Source organism: Clarias gariepinus, chromosome 27 (genome assembly GCF_024256425.1).
Source record: "Clarias gariepinus isolate MV-2021 ecotype Netherlands chromosome 27, CGAR_prim_01v2, whole genome shotgun sequence".
NCBI classification, from domain to species: Eukaryota; Metazoa; Chordata; class Actinopteri; order Siluriformes; family Clariidae; genus Clarias; species Clarias gariepinus.
The window spans coordinates 12,059,383-12,085,317 of record NC_071126.1 but is presented as its reverse complement, the minus strand read 5'-3'; the positions used below and the strand labels follow the sequence as shown (position 1 = coordinate 12,085,317).

Sequence of the window (25,935 nt, the reverse complement as noted above, 5' to 3'; positions counted from 1 at the left end):
TTAGTTCACATCCCAGATGGAATAAACATAGCTAAAGTCCATGAAGTTTATTAACCATTATTAAGAAAATAAAACAATAAAATACGACATAAAAGATTTTTTAACATCAGCCACCATTCAAAGAACTCAAAAATCCATCCTGCATTTCAGTGGGAAAAACCTGAATATAATAATTTAACCCACTGCTTTAGCCACTACATTTCTGGAACCCCAATGTCATGTTGTCCATTATCCCTTAATTAAATAACAATAGCGACGTTAGTACCTTGTCATGTTAACGGCATAAGTCAAACTGTTAGCTCACTAAAAACTAAGGCAAAGCAACGCATTGCAGGAACAACCAATTAGACTCCCAACAATGACCACAATGATATTATAAAATAGTGGAGTTAAAAAAAAAACTTCACTTTGTGTTTGTGGTCTTTTGCCAGCATTGGCACGAGGAGGCTTGCCATTTCCATACTTCACATATCGTTGCATATTGCTTGGTCACAGCAGACAGTGGAGGTACCATATATGCTAATTAAGCAGGGCAATATAGAATACCATATGGTTTGATCTGGCAAAACAGTATGAATAACAAAAGTTGTTGCGAGACCTTTCTAGGAATAACTATGCTAAATTTTAAATCTGCATTACCATTAGTTAGAGGTGAATAAACACCATTTCAGAAATTCGGAAGGTGCATAAACACCGTTTGTATGCATTTGGGCTCCACTACAGCCCTGGATGTAAGGATGTAGTATTTCAGGAGGATATAGAAAGAAGCAAGACTGTGCAGTGCTTTGAAATGAAAATTAGCCTATGTTGAATGTGGGAAGACATGAAACTATTGTAACTGATACAGCAGGGTTGTGATATGAATAGATTGCAGGTAGTCTGTGTTAGCACTCCGTTTTTATGTAACAAAGTTTGCTCAAATGCGTAGCTGGTAGACCAATAAAAGAGAGTATTACAGGACAGCATTACAGTAATCAATAAAAAGAGTTAATGAAACCATGTAGTAATGTGTTAATATCATTAGGTTTTTGCAAATTGCAGAGATTCAATAAGGTGTCAATAAAGTAAAGAAAGTGAGAGACCAAATATATAAAAGTGAATATACAGGGTCAGAAACAACATCAAGATTTTGCTCGGTTTTTACAGAAGCGCCAGCAATGACAATAAAAAGAAGAGAAAGGTCAGTCTGGATTTGAGGCCTACCAACAATGCTATATACTGTATTTATACTGACAAATCTCAATTTCTCTTTCACTCACTTTTTATACCATTTATTCTGTACAGGGTCACAAGAGGCCTGGAGTTTATCCCAGGAAACTTGGTAGACCAATAAAAGAGGGTAGGCGGAGTACATCCTAGATGGGATGCCAATCCATCACAAGGCACTGCACGCACACACGATGTGTAAATTGGAAACGCCACTCAATCTAATGCATGTCTTTGACCTGTGGGAAGAAACCGGAGGAACCAGAGAAAACCTACCAAGCACCGGAAACCTAAGTGGAGAAAACCCACCCTTGACCCTGCAGATAAGAGACTGGCGTGCTAACCACTATGCAACCATGCTGTCATAAATATACAATATTTATTTAAAAAACAAAATACAAACAAACTTGTTTTTAGATTAACAAAAACCATTTGATATTTTAAATAACATATCAATGCTTCTTAAAAGAGTTGGTGTAGATTTTTATCGAGTGCCATTTTGCTCTAGTTCCAGAATATTGTTTCTGCTGTGATTCCTGCTGTTTCCTCATTCTGTCTTTACTCAAAACATTATTACCATATTAATGATGACAGATTTCATGAAGATAAGGGTCAGTTTGATTCCTAATTCTATACTTCTGCTGAGTATCACCTAATGTACAAAGTCTGAATACTGCATGAAATATTTTTTTGCTGCATGTAATTTGTAGCTATGTGATAAATTAAATTAAACATGTATGTACAGTATGTGTGTTCGGCATATCTAGCACCCTGTTTGGTGAATAGAAGTTTCATTTATGTCATTTATATAAGTCCATTCAATCATTGCATAAATGTGCTGAACATGTTTGAATGAATACTCAGAACTTGGTGTGTATTTTTTATTATTTAACAAACAACTCCATCAATGGTGTTTACCTAAAACGTATGCATGTACTGTACTTCTTCTTTCTTTTTCCATGAATTTTAAAGTCATCAGCAGCATTTTGTAGCACTGTGATCGTCTGTGACATTAATGAATTATTAAAAGCCAACAGAAATGTCACGGCATCTATTTGTAGGTTTGCCTGCAGAGCACCAGCACGATTAAGCTCACTTGCTGATTCTTGTATCACACATGCATGCTCAAACACACACTAACATACAAGGCAAATTACTTAAATAGCTGGTATGGGGTGCCCGCATACAGCTTAATGGAGAACATAATAGTGGTGTGATAAAAGCTTCTCTGCATGTACCCCATATGGGTAAACGTGGTAAACAATAATAAGTGGGGAAAAATCAGCGCTGACATTTTGTAAGCCAAATATTATGTCAAGCTTCAGCTGTCAGGATAGTGTAAATCTACTTAGTGGTGCAATGTAAATTTCTTTCAAGGATGAAATGTCTGTGATTTGAACAGAAATGCCTTCTCATGAGATTCATAGAGTCATGTTTATGATTCTGCAAGCAAGCAAGCTTTGGCGGTCAGCCATGTCCTTCTGTACTATTGCAGGTACAGTAGTAACAAAGCTTTTCTCCCTTCATCATATTCTATTTATAGTTGGTGTGTGTGTGTAGGTGTGTGTGTGTGTGTGTGTGTGTGTGTGTGTGTGTGTGTGTGTGTGTGTGTGTGTGTGTGTGATGACCCAAAAGCCTGGATCCATTTTTTTTTTTTTTCTTTTTGGTTTGTTTTGTTTTATCAAATACAAGATGGGTTCAAACTAATAATAAAAGATCAAATAGGTTTCTTCACATAGAGAAACTGCTGCTGATGTGTAAAGCAATTTGCCTTTTGGGCAAACCAAGTACATATAACCATAATTATCTATGCCGCTTATCCTGTGTGGGGTCATGGGGGGCCTGAAACCTATCCCAGAAGACTTAAAGCACAAGTCAGGCTACAATCTGGATGGAGTGTCAAACCACCACAGGGCACAAGCACACACTCACATGGACTTATACACTATACAGGCAAATTTAAAATGCCAATCAGACTACAGCATGTCTTTGGACTGCAGAAGGAAACTGAAGTGCCTGGAGCTAGGTTTAACTCTTTGCACAGAACCCTGGAGGTGTGTATATTAATCTGTGTGTGTGTGTGTGTGTGTGTGTGTGTGTGTGTGTGTGTGTGTGTGTGTGTGTGTGTGTGTGTGTCATGCCCTAAGTCACCTAGGCTCCAAGCCCCCTATAACTCTGGATAAAGCGGTACAGACAATGAGTGAATGAGTGAGGAAAATTGTTACATATGCAACATGTTACAGGTCTAATGTAAGCTCCTGGGTTTTGCATTAAAATAGAAAGTAGCAATGCACCAGAAGAGCTCGTATATTGTCCAGCACACACAGTAAAACCTAACAGCTGTTTTACTTACAATATTATGCAATAGTCTTTGGTGCATGCGAAGATGCCCGTGAAAACATTTCTACATAAAAGGAACTTCTATAAAGAGTACTAAAAGGTAAAAAAAATTAACAAATTCAAATTCAAATTTCCAAATTCAAACTTTTATTCGTCAATTCATTACACAACCATACACAGTATGATACGCAGTGGGATGCTTACTGTACACAACTCTTTGTTACCTTGAAAAGAAAAAAAAGGACGGAAGGAGGCATTAATGCTAATAGGAAAGAATAAAAAATATAATATATATATATCTACTATCTTATTGTTACAATAAAATTAAATAGAATAAAATAAGATATAAAGTAGAAATATGTAAATAATCAAACAATATTTGCTATTCAATATTTGGTGTGAGAAGTCTTTGCTTGAAAATAATCAGTACTCTAAGATAGAGATTTGTGTAGTTTTATAAGGAAAACAGCTGGTTTTACTGAGTGTTCTGGAGAACATGTGCACTTTAAGTGATTTTTTTTTCACACTTTTTTTATTTTTTTATGCAAAACCCGGGATTTACCTACATTAGGTTTTTTGTTTCCATATAAAAACTTGTCTGTCATGTAATACGCTCCTTTCTTTACAGGCATGCCTACATTCTTCTGTAATGTTATTTATTTATTTATTACTTTTAAGTTATATTTGGAAATATTGACTGGCTTCGTACATAATAATGCAGACATGAAAACATACAGTATGAAAACAAAATTTCCACCGAAGATAATATTTGCACAGTACAGTAAGTTTTAGAATTTTTCATTCTTTCTTTTTTTTTCTACTGATTCCTTTAAGCACTTTTCACTTGGTTGACAGCAGGCCCAGGAGATAAGGTGAGGGTTTCTTGGTTGCAGACAGGACAGATGCTTATACACCCTGACAGGAAATGATAAGCTCCTATGGATTCCACATGTGATCTACAGCCATGTAAAAGTTTTTTTTTTTTTCTAAGTTTTATCTTTGTAACACAGTTCTTGTGTGTGTGTGTGTGTGTGTGTGTGTGTGTGTGTGTGTGTGTGTGTGTGTTTTGTTGTTGTTTTAGTTTTTTCTTTTTTTTCAACTGTGTGTGTTTATACCATGGTGATATGACACTCATCCCATTACTGTACCTCTGCTTGGCTTAATCTGGTGAAATATGAGAGCTAGTGTCATTAAATTAAATTAGCAGTGTGTGACTGGAACAGGAATATAGCTGGAAATTTTGCAATAATTTGGTATTACCATGGTAGTTTTTTTCTTTATTACACTGCTGTGTTGTTATGTTCAGTATTCTGATCCTGTGGTAAGAAGTGAACAAATGTAGCATAATGAGTCACTTGGGACTATTTTATTATACTGTGCTGCTTGCATGGTGTGGGGGTGGTGAAGTGCTGCACAGACGTCCTGATCTACAAACCATTATTTACATTTTACCAATGAATTTTAACAATGAAAATAACAAAGTCATGTTAAACATTGTGAAAAGCTATTTTTTACAAGACCCCTTAATATTTAACCTCTAAATGTACCGGCTGCTTAAAACAGTACTGTATTACTGACCTAATATATCATCCTGTTCACTGAGAACAGAATGACCTTTGCTGCTGTTTGCCATCATTTTAATGAATTCAAATACCCCTTGTTATTCTAGTATTATAATAAATGGGGAAAGCATTGACAAGCAGGCAAATTATGCCATTAGCACTTTTGTGTAATATATGTCAATTAATCATGTCAAGTGGATGCACAAGCAGCCTTCTGGATAGCATTTAATTCTGAAAATGCAGAGCTCCTGTGAAAAGTGGATCGAGAGAGGCATGTATAGCGATGCTATTCTGAGCATGGGATTTGCGGATTGGCTGATAGGATTAGAAGATGCTTTAATGTTATCAAGATGGTAAATTAAAACATTTCACTTTGCTAATGCCTATTAATGTCAAAAGATATAGCTTAAGCTTGTGCACTATTTGGTAATGAAGATTCATGGATGGGTTATTTCAATTGAGAACATTTTGACTTATTCCTTAATAATATTATTTTAGTAAATCATTCATTAAAACATCTCAAATTAAGCTTCTAGGAATTTTTTAAAAGGTTAAAGAAGGATTTGGGATTTAATTACCTTCATTATATTCATTATGTCTTTGGTTATGCAGTGGCATATGCTAGATGACATAATATGTACAGTGTGTGTGTGAAAATCTTGTTTGTGAAATTGTCACATTTTATTCTGTTTAATTGTATTGGGTATTGTACTCTGAGTCATTTCTTTCTGTGATAATATAACTATGAATACAAAGTCATTTATTATTTCATGAGATACATTTAGAGTACATTTAGTCTGATGAACCACATTTATCCTTTTTTTCCATCTGCATCACATGACCACATGCACATTATCCGATGAAAAGGAATTAAATGTAAGAAAATTGTATTATGTCACTACCATCCATTTCATCAAGCTTGTAAATTGATTTTAAATTACTTTAAACTATCATAGCATTTTTATTCAATTTATCATTGTAATTAGCTATGAAGCAAAGAATGGAATTCTAATTTTTAGATAATTAACTAAACTGAAGTGCTTTGGTGGTTAAATATTTCAAATAAATCTAAATCAATAATTTTGGTGTACAGGCTGGTAATTTTCTACGCCACTATAAGCATGTCTCACCCACATCTCCTGCATAGTGACAAATATGGACAGTAATATTCCAAATATCTCTGAGCTGTACATAGGTATAGCTAGAAGATAACAGTGCTTCCTTCTCCATGCTTCCTTCTCCTTTTCCCAGTGTGATTGTAAATAGGATTTGAAATGTTTCTCTCTTAAATTATGACACCCCAGAGACTTTCCCCAGGTTTCCCAGATCATTATTTTTTATTTCCTTTCTCCTGCTGATTCAACCATTTTGTATGCTCACCATTTTGTATCCCTTTAACTGACCTGTATAATTATCAGTTATAAAATGCTCCACAAGATGTCCTGAGATCTAAATATGCTGGCGGCTTGGCTTCATAATTAATGAACACATATTATTATGATTTTATGATTCATTAACTGACATTTGAATTTGGATTGAATTCGAATTTGATTAACACTCTGCCTGATGTAACTGATACATTAAAGGACACAATGTCAGCCTGGTGCAACACATGAGGAAAAAGAAAAAAGTTGGAAATGGATATTCACTGATAAAAAAAAATCTCTCTATACCTGTTTGAAAGATGAAACAGATAACTGATACACTGAAAACAAATCATAATGAAATTATTAAATCTGACAATATATTCAAAGCTAAGAATGTATGTTTGCCGGTGGCTCTGTGTGTGTGTTCATGCAGCTTTGAGACTCTAGCGGCTGCCGATCTGCATTTCAAATGAGTGTGGACTAAGCTTTCAAACCTTTTATGATATTGAACTAAGGAATTATGACTCACAGCCAGTTCAAGTCAAGAGAGAGTGAAGGAATGTGTAAGCTTGGTATAATAGGCAGGATTATATTTACATATAAGGTGTATTACATAAAGATACCTACTTTTGTGTAGGTAATGTCATGGATTTGGCATTGTTAACAGAATGAGCAGTCCAGTATAGGATGTGCTAATGGTACTCGAGAATGTAGTTCATCAGGACCTCAGGTTCAAGGCTATGATTAGCTCTATGTGCTGAAGGCTTAAGTGGCTCTTGATGAATTAATCAGTTATTTTTTCTGTATATATCAGCTATAACCACCTGCCTAATATCCTAATATTTAGCTCTCCCTTTTTGCAACCCAAACATGACCTGTGTGCCCTTTTCATCAATTTGAGTTACAATAACTTATAAATATAAGTGTGCCTTGCCCGGCCATGACCCTGTCATGACCACTGCTTTTCTTTCCTTTGATTATATCCCACAACAGCCACAGATTTGGAGTTCTAGATGTTACAGCATCACACAAAACTGGCTCGACAGAATTTAATGAAACTTTGCCAGTTAAATAAAATAAAGGTTTTGAGTATAAGGGACATTAGGAGCAGTTTTGTGCCAGATTACCTCACAGCAACCATTGCTTTTTAGGGCAATTATAGCACTTTTGCCCTATGGGCGTAGCTATACGCGTCACTCAACAGAGGCAATCAACGCAATAGTTTACCATATATACACAAAGTATGCATAAAACACAGAAATTACCGTAATGCACCTACAAAGGCCTAAATCCTTATGAAACACAAACAAATGCATGCCACAGCAAGGCTTACTCCAAATACAAAAATATGTAACTTTTGTAACTTTTAAAAACTAATTCTTCAAAGATAAATGGACAGATCACTGTATGTTTATTCGTCTTGCAGGAATTGTCTTATATGTTCGGAAACCGTGGTGCTAATTAAAGAATTAATGTGACACGCCACTATGAGATAAAACACGGGTCATTAGAGCAAGCATATTTGCAGCAGTTCGAGGTGAGGGCATTTAAAACTGAGAGTTTTAGCTGCTCAAATCAATGTATGTATAACGGATGTAATAATCTACTTTAAACAGGAAGTGTATTTGTCTGATGATGAAAGAATTCCAACTTAGCATAAACAAGGCATAAGATAATCAACCTTACAAAATGTAATTTCTATGTAGTAATAAGTTAGACAGAGAGTTCTGCTGTACAGAAAGACATGGGCTTCAACCTGAAATAATAATATCACTGATTACATTAAAGCTGATGTGCTTATTTTAAGTTTTATCATTTTAACTATTTCTAAAAACTCTGTAAGCATTAACGACAGGACTAATGCTAGTGTAGAGAGAGAGAGAGAGAGAGAGAGAGAGAGAGTCCATATGTTTTTAAACAATTATTTAGCATTGCAGACCACCACATTGAAGATGTGAGTAAAGTCAAGATTTTGAGCTTCAATTCAACTGTTTTGACAAAAATGTGGCATTACCCATTCAAAAATTACTGCTATTTTCATACAAACCCATGGGGTTCATAAATCTTGGAACAAATGGCTGACAAGCTGTTGCATTGCCAGGTGTGGCCTGTTCCCTTGTTACTCCGCAACTAAGCAAATTAAAGGCCTGGAGGTGGTTCTGAGTGTTACATTTGCATTTGATGGCTGTTCACTCAACCTCTCAACATGAGATCCAAAGAGGTGTCCATGCAAGTGAAGGAGGCCCGGATTAGGCTGAAAAGCAAAACACACTCTTTAGAGATTCCAAAAAAATTGGAAGTGGCTGATACCACAGTTTGGAACATTCTTAAAAAGATGGAATTAATTGGCATGCTCAGCAATAGCAAATGCCTGAAAGACCACAGAAGAAATCTAAAGTGAATGAGCGCAGAATTTCGTCAAGGGTGAAAAAGAACCCTTTCACAACATCTGGTCTTTAAGAACCAAGAGCCAGTTTCATCATGGTGCTTGATGGGTTTTGCAAATGCACCTGACAATAATGTTCTCACAGGAACTAATCCAGTAAAGATGACCTTTGTGTTGTATTAAAATTAAACTTTCCTGTTGTTGTTATGTAGTTAATTACATAATTTTATATGTTATTTCATAGTTTCAAAATCTACAGTTTTGCTATAGAATATAAAAGAAATAATTCAACAAAAACACTGATTTAAAACATGTGTCCAAACTATACAGTATTAACTGTATATAAACAGGCAACACACTGCCTTACGCTGGTTAAAAACATATCTATTACAACCCAAAATGAAGACATGGGTTTTATAGCCTATATTTCTAGCTCTCTGCTACAGATTGGCCAAGATACAATGTAGAAAGACAGGCAGATTTAAAAAAAAAAAAAAAAAAAAAAAAAAAGGGTCTAGTTCATATCAAGCAATACCATCTGAACCTGATTCAGCCTGACAGAGACAAAAGGCTAGAAGTGGGATTCCGGTCATTTCATTTCTCCCACTTGAAACAAATGTGTTTTGCTTTTCTGTCATATGCTTCTGTCTCATACCTTTTTTTGGCAGAATGCACCTTTATAAAGCAGCTCCGACTGCACCTGCCCCCCTAAAGCTGACAGATCCATTTATTTTTCATGTAGTGACTCTGTGAAAAGGATGATAGTTGGTCTTTTTATACAGAGCAGCCATTATAAAACTTATATATCAAGCGTGCATAGTTATAATCCTTCTTGTTATTCTTTCGATTATTTTGGGGGCGACAGCCTCGAATCTGTTTTGACATATTTCGTCACATATGTTCTTTATTCCATACTTTAGAGTGTGTGATCAATATTCGGTTCAGTGTGTTTGTCACGTGTTGACCATCTGTTATAGTGCTAAACTGGTGGCTGCGTAGCGGTGCATTCACTTGATGGGCATCGCATATTCATGTGCATTCCATGCCACTGTTAATACCAGAAACATGTTAGTCACAGGGAGCCCATATACTGTACAGTTAAATCCCCAGTGTTGATGAGTTTGAGAGTTAATTAAGTCCAACCAGACGTCTATAAAAACTGAACCATGATAATTCAGCGCTCTGGGTGTTAATTCAACACTGGGGATTTTCCTGTGTATGAGTTCGCTCATTTATGTTTCAGAGGTGTGCATATTTAGACACCTACATGTGCAAATATATGCACACATTTAGCACCAGATTTCATTAGCCTCCACATAGGATTCACATTTCCTCATGCTAAGCCTCCCTCTCATATTCCCTGTTCAGTAGCAGGGCAGAACACTTCAAATGGCATGGAATATTCAATTAGCTCTGCTTGTGCTGATAGCGTTATCATGGCTGACTCTCAGCTTGGGCCATTTGCATGTCTTTTTAACAGTGGGGTTCAGAAGTTTCCTTCAGGGAATAGATATAGTAGAGAACCTTAAGCTGGTCCTTCCACCATCTTCAGCATCAGGCATCTAGCAACACTTCATAAGGATGCCTTTAAATGCTTAGACAACTTTTAGTGAAGCACCAGACTCCAAAGAACTTGCTTCTATATAGACAGGCGGGATCGAAGTTAAACATAGTTTATGTAGTACCTACTGTACAGTATATATTCATGCTTGCTTTGAAACTTTAACTTCCAAAAGAAGTTGATTTACCATTATCCTTGGGTTGAGTTGAGACTTTAAGAGAATATAGAATGGAAATAGTCCTAGTAATAAGGCATATAAACATAATAATAAAAATAAAATAAAATAAAAATAAATATGAACTGGGATTTGATGAATAGCAGGTCAAATGTCCATACTGAGATTTTACTAAACTGAGGAACTGAAAATATAACAACAATATGAAAGTGAGGAAGAATAAAGAGATTTATAAAGGGGTTTTTTTTCTGCGTGTCTGATCTATGGTTAAGCCAAAGGAACATGTTTGCATGTTCTGAGTGAGTAAAAAAACACAAAGATGCAGACAAAGGTCAAGCCCTGAGGGGAAGCTCAAAAGAGAATAAGTGTAAATATGTGTGTGTGTGTGTGTGTGTGTGTGTGTGTGTGTGTGTGTGCACTCAGAGGAAACAGTAGTGAGCAGGTACAAACCCTGTGAAGTGTTACCATGCCAACCACGCAGGGTAGAGTATTTGAAATGTGTTTATTTTGTAATCTTCAAAATAGATGGCGAGCGGAAAAATGTTCAAGAAAGGCGTATGTCTAGAAGTCTAAATCAGGACTACAAAGGGTTCTGCATCACTCAGCTTCTAAGTCTGGTTTCCAGGATTTTTTTAGATTTCTTTAGTATATTCTGAAAGCTTCGACCAGAAAGGATCTTGTCTGATTCAGGAAAATAACACAGGTGAATTTACGTTGAAACAGTTTTCGTTTGAAAATATCGTAGTGTTCCTGACAGTTACAGCGCATTAAATGTTAATCTGGTTGGTTAACATAGGTTACGACAGTAGTAGGTTATTAAGAAAAAGGTCATACCCTAAAGGGAAATGAATCATTACTAATTAATATGTGGTCCTAGTGCACTTTTTTCATTCATATTGTACCCAGCCTTTGAAAAATCTTATCAAAGAAATAGTGGATGGAAAATGTAAAGCACCTAGTTTTGCAAATGATTACAATGTGAAAAAAACCTCAAGTGTCTCCATTCCTGCTTTGAGGTAACATTATAGATGTTTTCATTACAAACTAACTGCCTGTGGTCTGTGTGTGTGCAAAGTTTTCATGTTCTCCCCGTGCTCCTCAGGTACTCCGGTTTTCTCCTACAGCCCAAAGACATGCAGATTAGGTGCATTGGTGTTCCCAAAAATGTATATGTGTGTGCCCTGCAATGGATTGGCATCCTGTCCAGTGTGTACCCTGCCTCGTGCCCTTAGTCTCCTGGGATTGGCTCTAGGCCCACAGTGACCCTGTACACAGGATAAGCGGTATAGATGATGAATAAATAAATAAATAAATGAATGAACTTCCAAACTATTGCAAATATCAAAGTCAAAGTGGCTTTCATTATCAAAATATCATATATAAAATATAATTATAAAAAAGGTGCTGATATAATGTAATTTAAATGATTTCCTGTGCATGGGTTTTATCTAAGTTCTCTGGTTTCCACATGCTTTCCAAATGCATACATCTACTGTAGCTGGATTGGGTGTATTAAACTGTTTTACATGTATACAGTATGAGCATTAGGATAGAGTAGAATAATGCAGAATCTGAGGATTCTGCATTATTCTACTCTATCCTAATTGAATCAATGCCTTTTCCTAACCATGTTGTGGTGGAAAATAACGCAGTTTGGCCAATAATTGTGAGAAGGACAGTAGTTGGATTTAAAGTGGCTTTGCTGGCTTTTATTTCATTGGTGCTAATGTTGGTGGACAGAAAGGTTGCGAGAACCATTAGAGTGTTTGCGAGAGTGCTATAATTGTCTTAATTTTTTTAGACAAGTCAGCACAATTTGTTAACAAGTCAACCAATAATAATATAAATATCGACTAAGAATAAAGAAGCTAGTCCAGTAGTAATAAGGAGCATGTTTGTTATTATGCATGAAATGCGTATTGGTCCAAAGTGCATTCACACTTTACAATCACAATAATAAGATGTGTTTTTTCTGGGCTAGCATTAAGTGTGAAAAAACATTAAAAAAATATCTTTAAACAAGCAAACAAAGAAAAATATAATTAAATCCCAACTGCTATTAACTATGATGATTACAGTGGTAAACATTACAATATTCCAGTTGATATAATGTGACTAGTCTCCTTTTTCAAGTTTCGTACCTTATTGTAACTACTAATCTACTCAACTATAAATCATGATATGTGCATGACAACATGGAATAAAAGCATGCAATTTATGCAAATTGTATATTGCTTGAAATCTGTCAGCTTTGCCTGAGGCAATTTATGCACTCATGCCAATCACACTAAAAACACTGGAGATGTAATTTTTAACGTCCAAAGTTGTCCCTGCCCTAGAAGTCCCGGAGCACAAGAACTAGAATTTAATTCTATAAATATTATTTATAATTACTTTTTGAGTATTTTATTAATAAGCATTAATAAGTAAATATGTATATAGTATTTTGTGTGTTGTATTTGTATGCCGCCTGTTAAATACACTTTTATACACTGGCATTACACTTGTCCATACACGTTTCATATACTGCATCAATAATTTAATAAATCAAACTGAAGGGTTTTTTGTTTGTTTCTTTGTAGCCAGGGGTTTGAACAGTAAAACAGCCACACATTTTTTTGGTATTATTACACCTGACTTGATAATCACTCTTAATTATCGCTGGTTTATTTAGCCCATCGTTGTACACATAGATAAGCAAGAGGATGAGCAACAGAATAAGCAAGAGAAGTTATGTTAGTGAAAATGCTGTAAATGAATTAATTAATGGGTTATGCACATGGGACTAAATATACATTGAAATACTAAAAAACAAAAATTCCACTTAAACAAATTTTTACAGATAAAAAAAACAAGTTCACAGACCACTCTTTAATTATGCCATGGTAGTCCACAAGGGATGCACAAACCCTGAGGTGAGAATCACAGCTATAGTCAATTAATGCAAAGTGCTTTAGTACTGAATGTGCATGGAATTTTAATTCAAATTCATACACAATTCATATCACAAAGGCCAAATTGTTTATTTAAGCATTTAACCTTTCCATATAAAAGGGCAGAAGGACAAAAGAAACGTGTACAGCTGTGGCCGAAAGTTTTGAGAATGACAAATATTAATTTTCATAAAGTCTGCTGCTTCAGTGATTATATATATTTTTGTCAGATGTTATTATGGTATACTAAAGCATAATTACAAGCATTTTATAAGTGTCAAATGCTTGTATTAACAATTACATTCAATATTTGCAAAGTCAATATTTGCAGTGTTGACCCTTCTTTTTCAAGAACTCTGCAATTTGCCCTGGCATGCTGTCAATCAACTTCTGGGCCACATCCTGACAGATGGCAGCCCATTCTTGCATAATCAATGCTTGGAGTTTGTCAGAATTTGTTTGTCCAACCCCCTCTTAAGGATTGCCCACAAGTTTAACAAGTTCCAACAAGATTATGGAATAAGGGTCCAAAGAGTTTCCTGCCCATGGACCCAAATTTTTTATGTTTTGTTCCCCGAGTCACTTAGTTATTACTTTTGCCTTATGGCAAGGTGCTCCATTATGCTGGAAAAGGCCTTGTTTGTCATCAAACTGTTCTTGGACGGTTGAGAGAAGTTGCTCTTTGTGGGTGTTTTAGTACCATTATTTATTCTTGGCTGTGTTCTTAGGCAAAATTGTGAGCTTGATAGTGAGCCCACTCCCATGGCAACCCCAGACATAAATGGTTTATGCAGGTTGCTTTAATGTGGTCATGACATGGGACAAAGTAGCTTGGGGAACAAAACATCAAAAATTGGTATCTAGAAAACTCCCCACAATAAGGGGAGTACACCATAGTAATGCCTGACAAAAAGACAAAAAAAAACACTAAAGCAGCATACTTTAAAATTTTGAAAATTAATATTTGTCTCTTTCTTAAAACTTTTGGCCATGGCTACAGCTTTGTTGAAAGTGAAGCACTGTATATAAATTACTTAGAAAATGCCAAATGTACATTTCTTTTTATAAAATTCCTCTGCAAGCGATCACATTTGAACTCACATTAAATAGAAGTCTGGACACATGTGCCACTATTTAAAGTGCCCAAATAAACTGGCTTTATTTCTAGTAGGCTTTTTATGGCATTTTCTTAGTCGCATCCTACAGCACAAATATTGAGCTTCCAAAGCATCAGAGGGATCTCATTGTTTAAAGGTATTAGTCAGCAGCAGGCTACAAAAGAATTTCTAATGCATTAGATATACTGTACCATGAAGCACAGTGAAAACATCATCAAGTGAAGAAAATACAGGAACAACAGTGACACTACTAAGAACTCCAAAATTTATGAAAAGACGAGAATAAAACTGGTTAGGGGCTGCCAAGAGGCCTACAGCAACATTAAAAGAGCTGCAGGAATTTCTGGCAAGTCCTGGCTGTGTAGTACATATGATAACAATCTCTTGCATTCTTCATTTGTCTGGGCTATGGGGTAGTGTGAAGAAAAACATCCAAGCTAAATTTTGCAAAAACACATTTGAAGTCTCTCAAAAGCATGTGGGAAAATATGTTATGGTCTGATGAAACTAAGTTGAAATTTTAGCCATAATTCCAAAAAGGTAAGTTTGGCACAAAGGCAATACTGCACACCAAAAGAACACCATACCCACAGTGAAGCATGGTGGTGGCAGCATCCTGTTTTGGGGGTGTTTTCCTTGCTGGAAGGGAAGCTGGAACCAGGGTACTGCTGGGCACAAAACCTTCAGGCTTCTGGTAGAAAGCTGAAGATGAAGATAAACTTTATCCTTTAGCATAACAACAACCCAAAGCATACATCCAATTCAATAAAAGAATAGCTTTACCAGAAGAAGATTAAAGGTTTGGAATGGCCCAGCCAGACCTGAGAGTCCAGACCTAAATCCGAGTGAAAATCTGTGGGGTGAACTAAAGAGGGCTGTGCACAGGAGATGCCCATGCAATCTGACAGATTTGGATTTTATTTTATTTTTAAGAGTGGGAAAATATCGCCATGTCAAGATGTTCCATGCTGATAGACTCCCAAAAAGACCTGAGTGCTGTAATAAAATAAAAAGTTGCTTAAATTAAATAGAAGTGTAATTAAACTTATTAGTTTATGCAACCCCATTCACCAAAAAAAAAAAGTGATAAAGTGCTCGCCCTATCATTCGGAGATCGCGAGTTCGATTCCCAGGTGATGCTATAACCTTTCACAGCAGAAGGTCAAAAGAGAGCTGATTGGCCGAGCTCTCACAGAGGGGAGGGGTAAGAGGTACTTAGTGCTCCCACATTAATCACGGCTCTACAGCCAATCACGGGCGTCTGTGAGCTCACGCAAGCGGAAGGAGCGGAAAGCGCTGTCCTCCCAGTGTGTTACGCCGCTCCCAAGGGTGCGTTAGCGAGTGGATCGAAAAGGTGTGGTTGGCTGGCATCACTTGGTTCGGAGGAAACACGGGAAAAACTGGGAGTAAGGAATTGGAATACACCCTGTCCATCACAGGGCACCATGTCCAACCACACATTCACACCCATGGGCAACTTTAGCCAATTTATTATTGCCATGTTTTTGAGTGATGGGAGAAACTCATGTCGAAACAATGAAAACATGAGAAACTTCACACAGACAGTAAACTGAGCTTAAAATCAAATCATAAACCCTGGAGCTGGTAAAAGTACCTACTTCATCACCATTCAATAAAGAAGCTGACAGTAATACAGTTGAGATACCTAAGTGAATGCTAACCAAGGATTAATGCTATAAAAATAGTGTGAGCTTCCATAGTGTGAGCAGCCAGTGGGCAACCCTCGTAAGCCATGTCTCTCCTCTAACTCACCTGGCGTGGTCCTGAACAATTATTTTTGCATTGCCCTTTTTTTCTTTATCAGTGAAAGGGTCGGTCTAGTCAGTTACATACACTGTGCTCATTTTTTCAAAGCATTTAGAAATACAAGCTCAAATCACCAAAAGCGTTGAACACTAGTGCCATCTACTGTTAGACTGTAGGGTTTCATTTTTAATAGTTATAAAAGTCTAGAACTAATTACACCTTAAAAAATGTTTCAAAGTTTTCAAAAACTGAATTGCTGCCTGATTGCTTGCAGTGAGAAAGACTTTTAGATATAAACACCACATAAATATTAATCATGATATGCCTTTTCCACGCCTTTCTTCACGCTGTAATTACACAACTGTGGACATGGCGTGTTGTGAGCCAAATCACACAATAAGCTTAATTTAGATTGTTTGCTCAGATTCTTTTTTAATGTTTAAATTTGGATTTTTAAATGCCTGTGACATTACTGTGCCCTATACACTGAACAACAAAAATACCATTCTAGTTAACAGTCCATCATTGCAGTAGAACAATAAAACAATGAGCAAACAGCGCAAACCCTCGTTACATGGACAACGAGGACATGCAAATTTGATGTTATATAGCAAAAATGCTCAATAAAAAGATGCAATGAGTATTCTAATAAAATTAATAAATATGGGGGTAAAATGAGGACTGTATTAAGATAACAGTAGTTGAACACCTGATGAATATGGTGGGGATCAGGCCTATTTGCCTTTGTGGACTTGTGGATGGGTCGTCTATTTGGTTCTTTTTCTAGCCTTCTTTTTCTAATCTGCAATTATAAAACAAGCACAATTGGGAACATTTTCCCAATAATTACCTAATATGGAACTTAACCTAACATACAACATCATAATTCAATAATACTACACAAAACATTTAAATGTAAATTACAACCAATAGTGCATTACTTCCTTACCGTACCTCAGGCTAAGACAAAATGTTTTTAGCTTTAGCTTCCAAAGCGCTCCATCAGGTGGTGCAATATTGAGCCAAACATCCACCTGCTTTTATAGGTTTTAAATAAATAAAAACATAAGCAACTAGTTGTACCTTTAACCAAAGCATGTCAAAATAGTTAAGTATGATGTATGAAGGAGCTATTTGTACCATTTTCCTGTAAAGACCTTTAACTTCCCAGCATTAGACTGAGAAATGAAGGAAAATATTCTGCTTAGCAACCTGACATGATCAAGGCCAAAGTGCTTCACTTTCGTAAGAAATGTAAAGTTAATAACTTACTTTTTAATTTCATTCCACACATTAATTTCCAACTTATTAAAACAAAGACGGGAAATGTACCACACATGTACAAATTTATTTAGGCTCCTTTTTTTTTTTTTTTTTACATTTACTCCCATGGTATGAATCATCATGGAGTCATTTGTAGCTTAACTGCTTTGTGATTGATGCTTAAAGCACTACACATTTATTCCAACTATTGTGTATAGGTTTAGCTTTTCACAATGACTTCACAAGCACCTGCATCACGAGTAGCTCCATTTAAAAGGAGACAACTTGATCATGTTTTTTTGTAAAGGAATATCTTTTAAAATAACTTAATCAATGGCAGATAACCATCAAACGTCTGAACTACAGATGAAAATGAGAATAGTTTGTGTAGATAGAATCAGGCAAAGTATAAATCTAACTGCAAGCAATTTCAACCAGACGAGAAGCAATTGCATCACCTGATTAAGTTATGGCAGCAAACTATTAAAGTTTAGAATAAGCCCTTTAATGAAAAACTAATATAAAACTAAACCGATAGAGCTCGCCTTGGTTTCCCTTACACCTGTATTGGAGCAGGCTATATTATTCACCACATGGCACATTTGCACTACTGATCATATGCTGCATTTTTACATTTTTTTCAGAATGTTTTTACATTTCATGTTCACACAAAATAGGAACATTTTTGTACTTTTGAACATGACTAACACTGCTGCCATCATATAGTATCTAGATGCCATATCTTACCAAATTGCACACTTTGTAGTTTATACATTATATTTTTTATTATTATGACCCAAGCACTATGACATAGTAGCACTAAGAGCTTCCTTGTTCTCCTGGAAATTATTCTTTTATTTTATTTTCTTCCCATAATCATTTTGGAGGTCTTAACATGCACAAAAAGTCATGAAAATCAGCACACAATTTGGAATCTGCGACCGTTAAGAGATCCCAGAGAGGTTCACCTCTGCCAAAACGCAAATTGACAACTTTATCATTGTCACTTGTTCTTTTGGTATTTACCCTTTAAATGTGGCCACTGTGCCAAACTGTCGATAGAGTGCAGGTGCTTGGGCCCTTTCATTGTGGTTTTGCAACTATATTTTTTATTGTAACCAAGTTGTAGATATGTACATTCATATAAAAAAAAATAAATTCTTTCTAGTGCAATTTTTTTCTATTGCAGTAAAATCTTCACATCTTTGTATCCTATCCTCCTATCTTTCTTTTATAGGTCACAAACCATCGTACAAGTCTTTCACTGCATATCATACCATGCATGGTCATATTTGACCAAAAAATTTGTTCAATAAAAAAACAACAAATTTTAACCAGAAAAGTGTGTTTATTTGTAATTCAAGTAACTTCACGGTGGTTTCCTGGTGGGATGTTGTTTCCACATGGCTCGGGTGAAGCTGTCCACACACCTTTAATCCAGCTAAAGGAAGAAAAAAAATTGTTAAAAAATAAACACAGTAAGACCTGCATCCAAGAAAGTGTACATCATGATTTAGTAAAGTTCATCAAAAAATATATACAAATTAGAAGTAAGATTGCTGATTGGTTTAGAAGAATTTAGGGTGATGCATTAGCATTGGAATGGGAAGAGGAGACAAATCAGAAAACTGTCATAACTTTAAGGTTATGTTTTAAAACATGATTACAGCTTGATTTCTAAAACACTAAGTAAGATTAGGGTTTAAAATGGTGTTACAAGTTGCCTAACAATACTTAAGGAGACAAATGAACACTTGCCTTCACGAAGCCGATGTCTTTTGCGTATTGTCTGAAGCACTGACGGCACATGTTGAGCCCGTATTTGCGGATCAGACCATGTCTGTTAGAGCACACACGGCTGCGGAAAGATCAGACAAAAGTTAGTTTAGACTTTTAGGAGCAGATATTAAACACGCTACACCATACCGACCAGAGAGGCAGCTAATGCTAAGCATCAACATCTTAGCTCATGCTAACCGCCTAAACTCAACAAGGTATTCAACTTTAATATAGCTCGCATGATGTACATATTTAAAAAAAAAAAAAAAAAAAAAAAAGCACGTCAAAAACAAAATACGTCAAAGATTTAAAAAACGCTGTGACTGTGTAATTAAATATAACTACCTGTATATAACATTAAACTACTAAGCGTCAGCACGGAGCTCCATGGCGCTCGGTTTACCCAGAGATCCGCCATGTTGGATATGAGCTCCACATCCATGCGGTCTAAACATACAGCACTTATCCCGAAACTAAGTCGCTATCGCCTGCAGAAAATCCTTGCAGCAGTTACTACTACTTTACTACACACGAAACATGAGCACTACTGACCAGGATCGAGATCCCTGTCCGAATTTTCTTGGGTGACTCCAGTAGAGCTGTTGGTGACCCATCTTGTCTCTTTCGCTCGGGATGTCGAAAAGGAAGGAAATAAACTACGCATGCGCGAATAAAACAGTTCTTCTTCTGAGCGATCAACCCGGGTTTCACGATGTAAAACGAGCATGTCTCCCTCTATTGGCCATTTTGGGCTCTTACCACATAAGTTTCTCGTTTTTCTGTTTCATTTTCATTTTAATTTAGTTTCATAAAATATATTTCCTTTATATTAGGCAGCAGATGCATGTCACAAATTTATTAATGTCTCTTTTTTATGATGATTTCGAAATTTCAGCAGACATATTGTTATGCATGAATTATTTCTGTACACCATTAAAAAAATGTACACCATTAAAAGAATCTAAATAACATAAAAATAAATCAGTCAGTTTAATTTCCCTCTTTACTCTGTGTGAGTGGCAGGTAATATCTGCAAATAAAAACATATATACTGTATGTATACAGTACATGAACAGTGAATGCGGAAAAGATTCACAACTCTTCACTTTTTCCACATTTTACAGCCTCAAGTCTTGAATATGATGCTACAAGATGGTTGTTCTTTTGGAAGGCTCTCCTCTCTCCACAAAGAAACACTGGAGCTCTTTCAGAGTGACCATAGGGTTCTTGGTCACATCCCTGACAAGGCCCTTTTCTCCCAGTCGCTCAATTTAGCAAGGCGGCCCATTCTAGGAAAAGTCCTGGTGGTTTCAATCTTCTTCCATTTACGGATGATGAAAGCCACTGTGCTCATTTGGATCTACAATGCTCAGATTTTTTTTTGTACCCTTCCCCAGACTGGTGCCTCAATACACTCCTGTCTCTGAGGTCTACAGACAAATCCTTAGACGTCATGGCTTGGTTCGTTCTCTGACTTGCATTGTTAACTGTGGGACGTTATATAGACAGGTGTGTGCCTTTCCAAATCATGTCCATTCAACTGAATTTACCACAGGTGGACTCCAGTCGTGTTGTAGAAACATCTCAGGGATGATCAGTGGAAACAGGATGCACCTGAGCATGCACACTCATGCATTTTAAGTGTCATGGCAAAAGATGTGAATACTTATGTACATGTGATTTTATTTATTTATTTATTTATTTAATAAAGTGGAAAAGATTTCAAACTCCTTTCACGTTGTCTATATGTTGTTATACTGTATGTTTATAGAATTTTGGGAAATAACAAAATGTGAAAAATGTGAAGTGAATTATTTCCGGCTGCGCTGTGTATATATAAAATGAAATTCATATTTTATATACATAAAATATATATATATATATATATATATATATATATATATATATATATATATATATATATATATATATATATATATATATATGCTTTGTAAAAGTACTCTGCAGTCGCCGCATAGAGTAGGTTATGGGAAAATATCAGGTAAATGAAACTCTATTATTCTCATACTATTTACATTTTAAATCTCTCACAGTGATACAATGTGGTATTCTTGTCTCCAGAAAAGCTGCTTCAAATTTTTCATGAACTAAATCTGTATATTTGTTGCCAGCTTTAAAAACTGCTCCACTAGAAAAACACGTTCTTTAATGTTTTTCGTTGTTTTCTCAGTCCTTGGTGTCTGGAAACAAAACAGTGTCATCCTGAAAACAAAAACAATGTCATCATGATATGCCCAAACGTTTCATTTGGAACTAGAGGTTTATCCGTGCCTCTGCCCATGTACATTCATTGTGGTGATGATAATTTAATGAAGATATATTAATACCTCACAGTATGTAGTTAAAGATGATGATCACACTGCCTAGTCAATGCTGCTCCTCATTCTAATACAGCCATGAGTCTTTTTGGGAAAGATGCAACAAGTTTTTCACACCTGGTTTGGGGGTCCTCATTTTAATAACCAGAGATGCTCAATTGGGTTTAAGTCAGGGCTCAGGACTCTTCAAGAACAATCACAGAGTTGTTGTGAAGCCACTCCTTCATTATTTTAGCTGTGTGCTTAGGGTCATTGTCTTGTTGGAAGGTAAACCTTCGGCCCAGTCTAAAGGTCCTGAGCACTCTGGAAAAGGTTTTCATCCAGGATATCCCTGTACTTGGCCGCATTCATCTTTCCCTCGATTGCAACCAGTCATCCTGTCCCTGCAGCTGAAAAAAAAAAACACAGCATGATGCTCCCACCACCATGCTTCACTGTTGGGACTGTATTGGACAGGTGATGAGCTGTGCCTGGTTTTCTCTACACATACTGCTTAGAATTAAAGCCAAAAGACCAGAGAATCTTATTTCTCAACATCTTGGAGTCTTTCAAGGGTTTTTTTTGTAGCAAACTCCATGCGGGCTTTTATGTTTCTTGCACTGAGGAGAGGCTTCTTTTAGGCCACTCTGCCATGAAGCCCCAGTTCGTGGAGGGCTGCAGTGATGGTTGACTTTCTACAACTTTCTCCCATCTCCCGACTGCATCTCTGGAGATCAGCCAGAGTGATATTTGGGTTCTTCTTTACCTCTCTTACCAACCCTCTTCTTCTCCGAAAGCTCAGTTTGGCCAGACAGCCAGCTTTAGAAAGGGTTCTGGTCATCCGAAACGTCTTTCAATTAAGGATTATGGAGTCCACTGTGGTCTTGTCCACTCTGCTCACAATGCTGTGTAATTTGTCAATATGGGGTGCTGTGTGTACATGAGGTAAAAAAATTACATGCAGGATATCCTATTTCAAATTCAGAGTAATGCTTGAGTATGTGTGCTTCTGTGTCCTTCAGTGGATTGGCACCCCATCCAGGGTGTACCCTGCCAAATGCCCTGAGTCCGCTGGGATAGGCTTCAGGCCTTCCCAACCCTGTACTGCATAAGCGGTATAGAGAATTGTGGCAACATTTTGAGAAAGAACTACAAAAGAACCTTGATGGTCAGGCGTCCACACATTTTCGGTCCACACAGCCATCCTTTTATTTATTTATGCATTTATTTATTTAGTGTCTGAATGTGATTGTTATATAATGTACTGCTTTCTTTTTTAGCATAGAAATATTTTTAAGTTGGAATAATGATGCTCAAAAAACTGAAATGTTTTTGTATTGACTCAATAATTAAGTAATTTAAAAAATCATGGAAAAGTTTGTACTAAAAAAGTCAGACATAGGCTAAAACTTTTGCACAGTTTTGTTCATGTTGTGAAAAAAGCACCTTAAATCTTCTGTGAAAAGTTAAGTTTTACTGAAAACTATGTGAATACTGTTGAACTGATTTTGCATACCATTGCTCTTCACACCTTCTTTACTTCTTTACCCAATTGAAGCAACTGGGCTATTGTGAGCAGGAAAAACAAACCTGTGGGCTGTTGGATCTCCATGGCCTGAAATGAGAAATGACCTTTGAGGATTTTTCCAGAATTTAAATGCGAATCAATATATTCTGCTATTCCATTTATTTAGCCTCAGAGTGGAGACACTCAAATAACAGGGATTTCCATCCATCTTGAACGCCTCTGCATGTCTTTGGACTGTGGGAGAAAACCGGAGTACCCCAAGGAAAAGCCACCAAGCACGGGGAGAACATGCAAACTCCATGAACTCAGACCCCAATGTGGAAATTGAACACGGACCCTGGAGGTGCAGGGCGACAGTGCTAACCACTACACCACAGTGCCGCCGAGTAATCAGTCTGCATTTAGCCAAACTATGAGACTAGGCATTGGTTGACATTGTTTGAGCTCCAGTGTAACTTGATATATACAGTATTTTAGTTAACTAAATCATTGCCTTAGATTTCATCTCCTAATTGTGTTCTAAAATTTGTGGATTTACTCCCAGGTTGTCTTTATTCTCCATCTTTATTAGTGATTTAATTGTTCAAACACACATAATAAACCTGAATTACTGCCAAGTTAAATTCAGCATTTGTAATAATGTAATGGATTTATTGCACCATCACAATATATATATATATTTTATTTCTGAATATACTGTATGACACAGCAAAATGTCATTTAAGATAGCATTTACAGAAGAATAATTCCATATTGAATGTGTGTGAGACGATTTCCTTTTAATTCAGTTCACTCTTTCACGTGATGCCTCACTGCCTGTTTTGCATTTTCTGCCTTTCGTTTTGTGTAATAACGACAAACACACAGACCCAGGGTAAGAGTGAATGTGTGCTCAGTATTTAGGGATGGGAGTCACAGTAACATGGAGGGGGAAAAAATTCACAGCATTCACAGCATTCACACTCCATAAGGTCACACTGAGATTTCCAATTTGTCTGCTGCTTTGCCCTAATAGGGACATGCACTCAAGCTCAACTCACTCCTCCGGGCAACCTAAGATCAAACCTGGAACCCATGAGATGGCCACACTAGCAAATATATCACACCATATTTATCCTCTTGCCACTAAAAGCAACCTTTTTTTTAACAACTAGTTTTGAAAGTAATACATGCTTCATTTATTCTAATTTATTTAGGTGTAATTAGAGTGAAAGCAAAAAGGCAAGAATATTTCATCTCTACACAGATATTCTATCAACTGAAATCACATTTATAGGGTTTCCTAAAATAATACAAATATAACAGAAACCTAGTTATGAACTGTCCTATTTGTTGCTTCTGTTCTACTGAACAGCTTTTTTTTTAGCCACAGTGGATCTCTATCAGCACCTGTTGCAGTTCCCATCTCCACCACTAGACTGCACTAATAACTTACTCACTTGTTTATACCGCTTTATCCTGTATTCAGGGTCGCAGAGGCCTGGAGCCTATCCCAGGCGACTTAGGGCACAAGGTGGGGCATACCCTAGACAGGGTGTCAATCCATTGCAGTGCACACACATACTACAGGGAATTTGGGAATGCCAATTAGCCTAATCTGCAGGTTTTTGGAATGTTGGAGAAACTGGAGTACACCAAGCATGGGGGGAACATGCACACAGAGATGGGATTCGAACCCAGACCCTGGAGGTGCAAGGCAACAGTGCTAACCACTACACCACCGTGCCACTGGAATAATAATTGTAAAATAAATAAATGGTGGAAAATCTATCCATCCATCCATCTATCCAAAGGAGGCCTGAATCGGGTACCACAAACTCACACTCACACACCATACAATAAAAAAAATAAAGAAATGAATTTCAACAACATATTTTTGGACTATGGAAAGAAACCAGAAGCCCCAGACAAAACCCACCAAGCACATCAGGTAAATATTGCCGTCAATATGTGATAACCATGGCATCAATTTATATGAATACTTCTGGTCCGTAGCAGCAGGTCAAGTTCAGCTGACAAAAAAACACACAGAAAACAGTTTTACAGTAAATAGGGGGAAAAAATTCTCCTTAGTTAGATAATTTGTCAGGATCTCTCTCTAGACCTTGGAATTAGGCTAATTTATGAAGCAATTTATGTAAACATAAATGTATAATATTTGGTTTTAGATTTATTTATAAGTTAATTTTAAGCAATATTTCAGTTTATCCTCTCACAAATCTAGTGCAATATAAATAACATAGGGTATATATATATATATATATATATATATATATATATATATATATATATATATATATATATGCTTTTTTTAAATGACACATTATGCAATGCAATACTTTGCAGAATGCTATATGCAAAAGAAAAAAAAATTCTATGTATCCAGTTTACCTTATTGTTGAGATGTTTAATAAAAAAACATATAATTCCAATGACATTTTCCTCTCTTTATTTATTGTACTATTAAGACAATTAACATGTCCTGTGTCCTTTATCACATGAATTTGCTCTACATTTACCGAAAGAAACGCCTCTGCATTAAGTAAACGCTTACTAATCTACAGTGAGCATGTGTCCTGTGACTTTTTCACTGAGCACACAGACAGGCAACCTTTGGACTGACTGAATAGAA

General features: G+C 36.4%; 1 protein-coding gene across 1 annotated transcript in view; it reads right to left on the bottom strand.

The window, feature by feature from the left end:
- rps29 (ribosomal protein S29) overlaps nt 1-20,140 on the bottom strand; it is a 52,850-nt gene extending 32,710 nt beyond the window's left edge. Inside the window, exons 1-3 of the mRNA XM_053489285.1 lie at nt 20,010-20,140; nt 19,437-19,536; nt 19,017-19,119 (exon numbers count right to left, since the gene is read on the bottom strand). Coding sequence (XP_053345260.1) covers nt 19,111-19,119; nt 19,437-19,536; nt 20,010-20,071 — 171 coding nt within the window. The 5' untranslated portion in view covers nt 20,072-20,140 and the 3' untranslated portion in view covers nt 19,017-19,110. The remainder of the gene's footprint in view (nt 1-19,016; nt 19,120-19,436; nt 19,537-20,009) is intronic.
- Between the last annotated feature and the right edge of the window lie 5,795 nt (nt 20,141-25,935).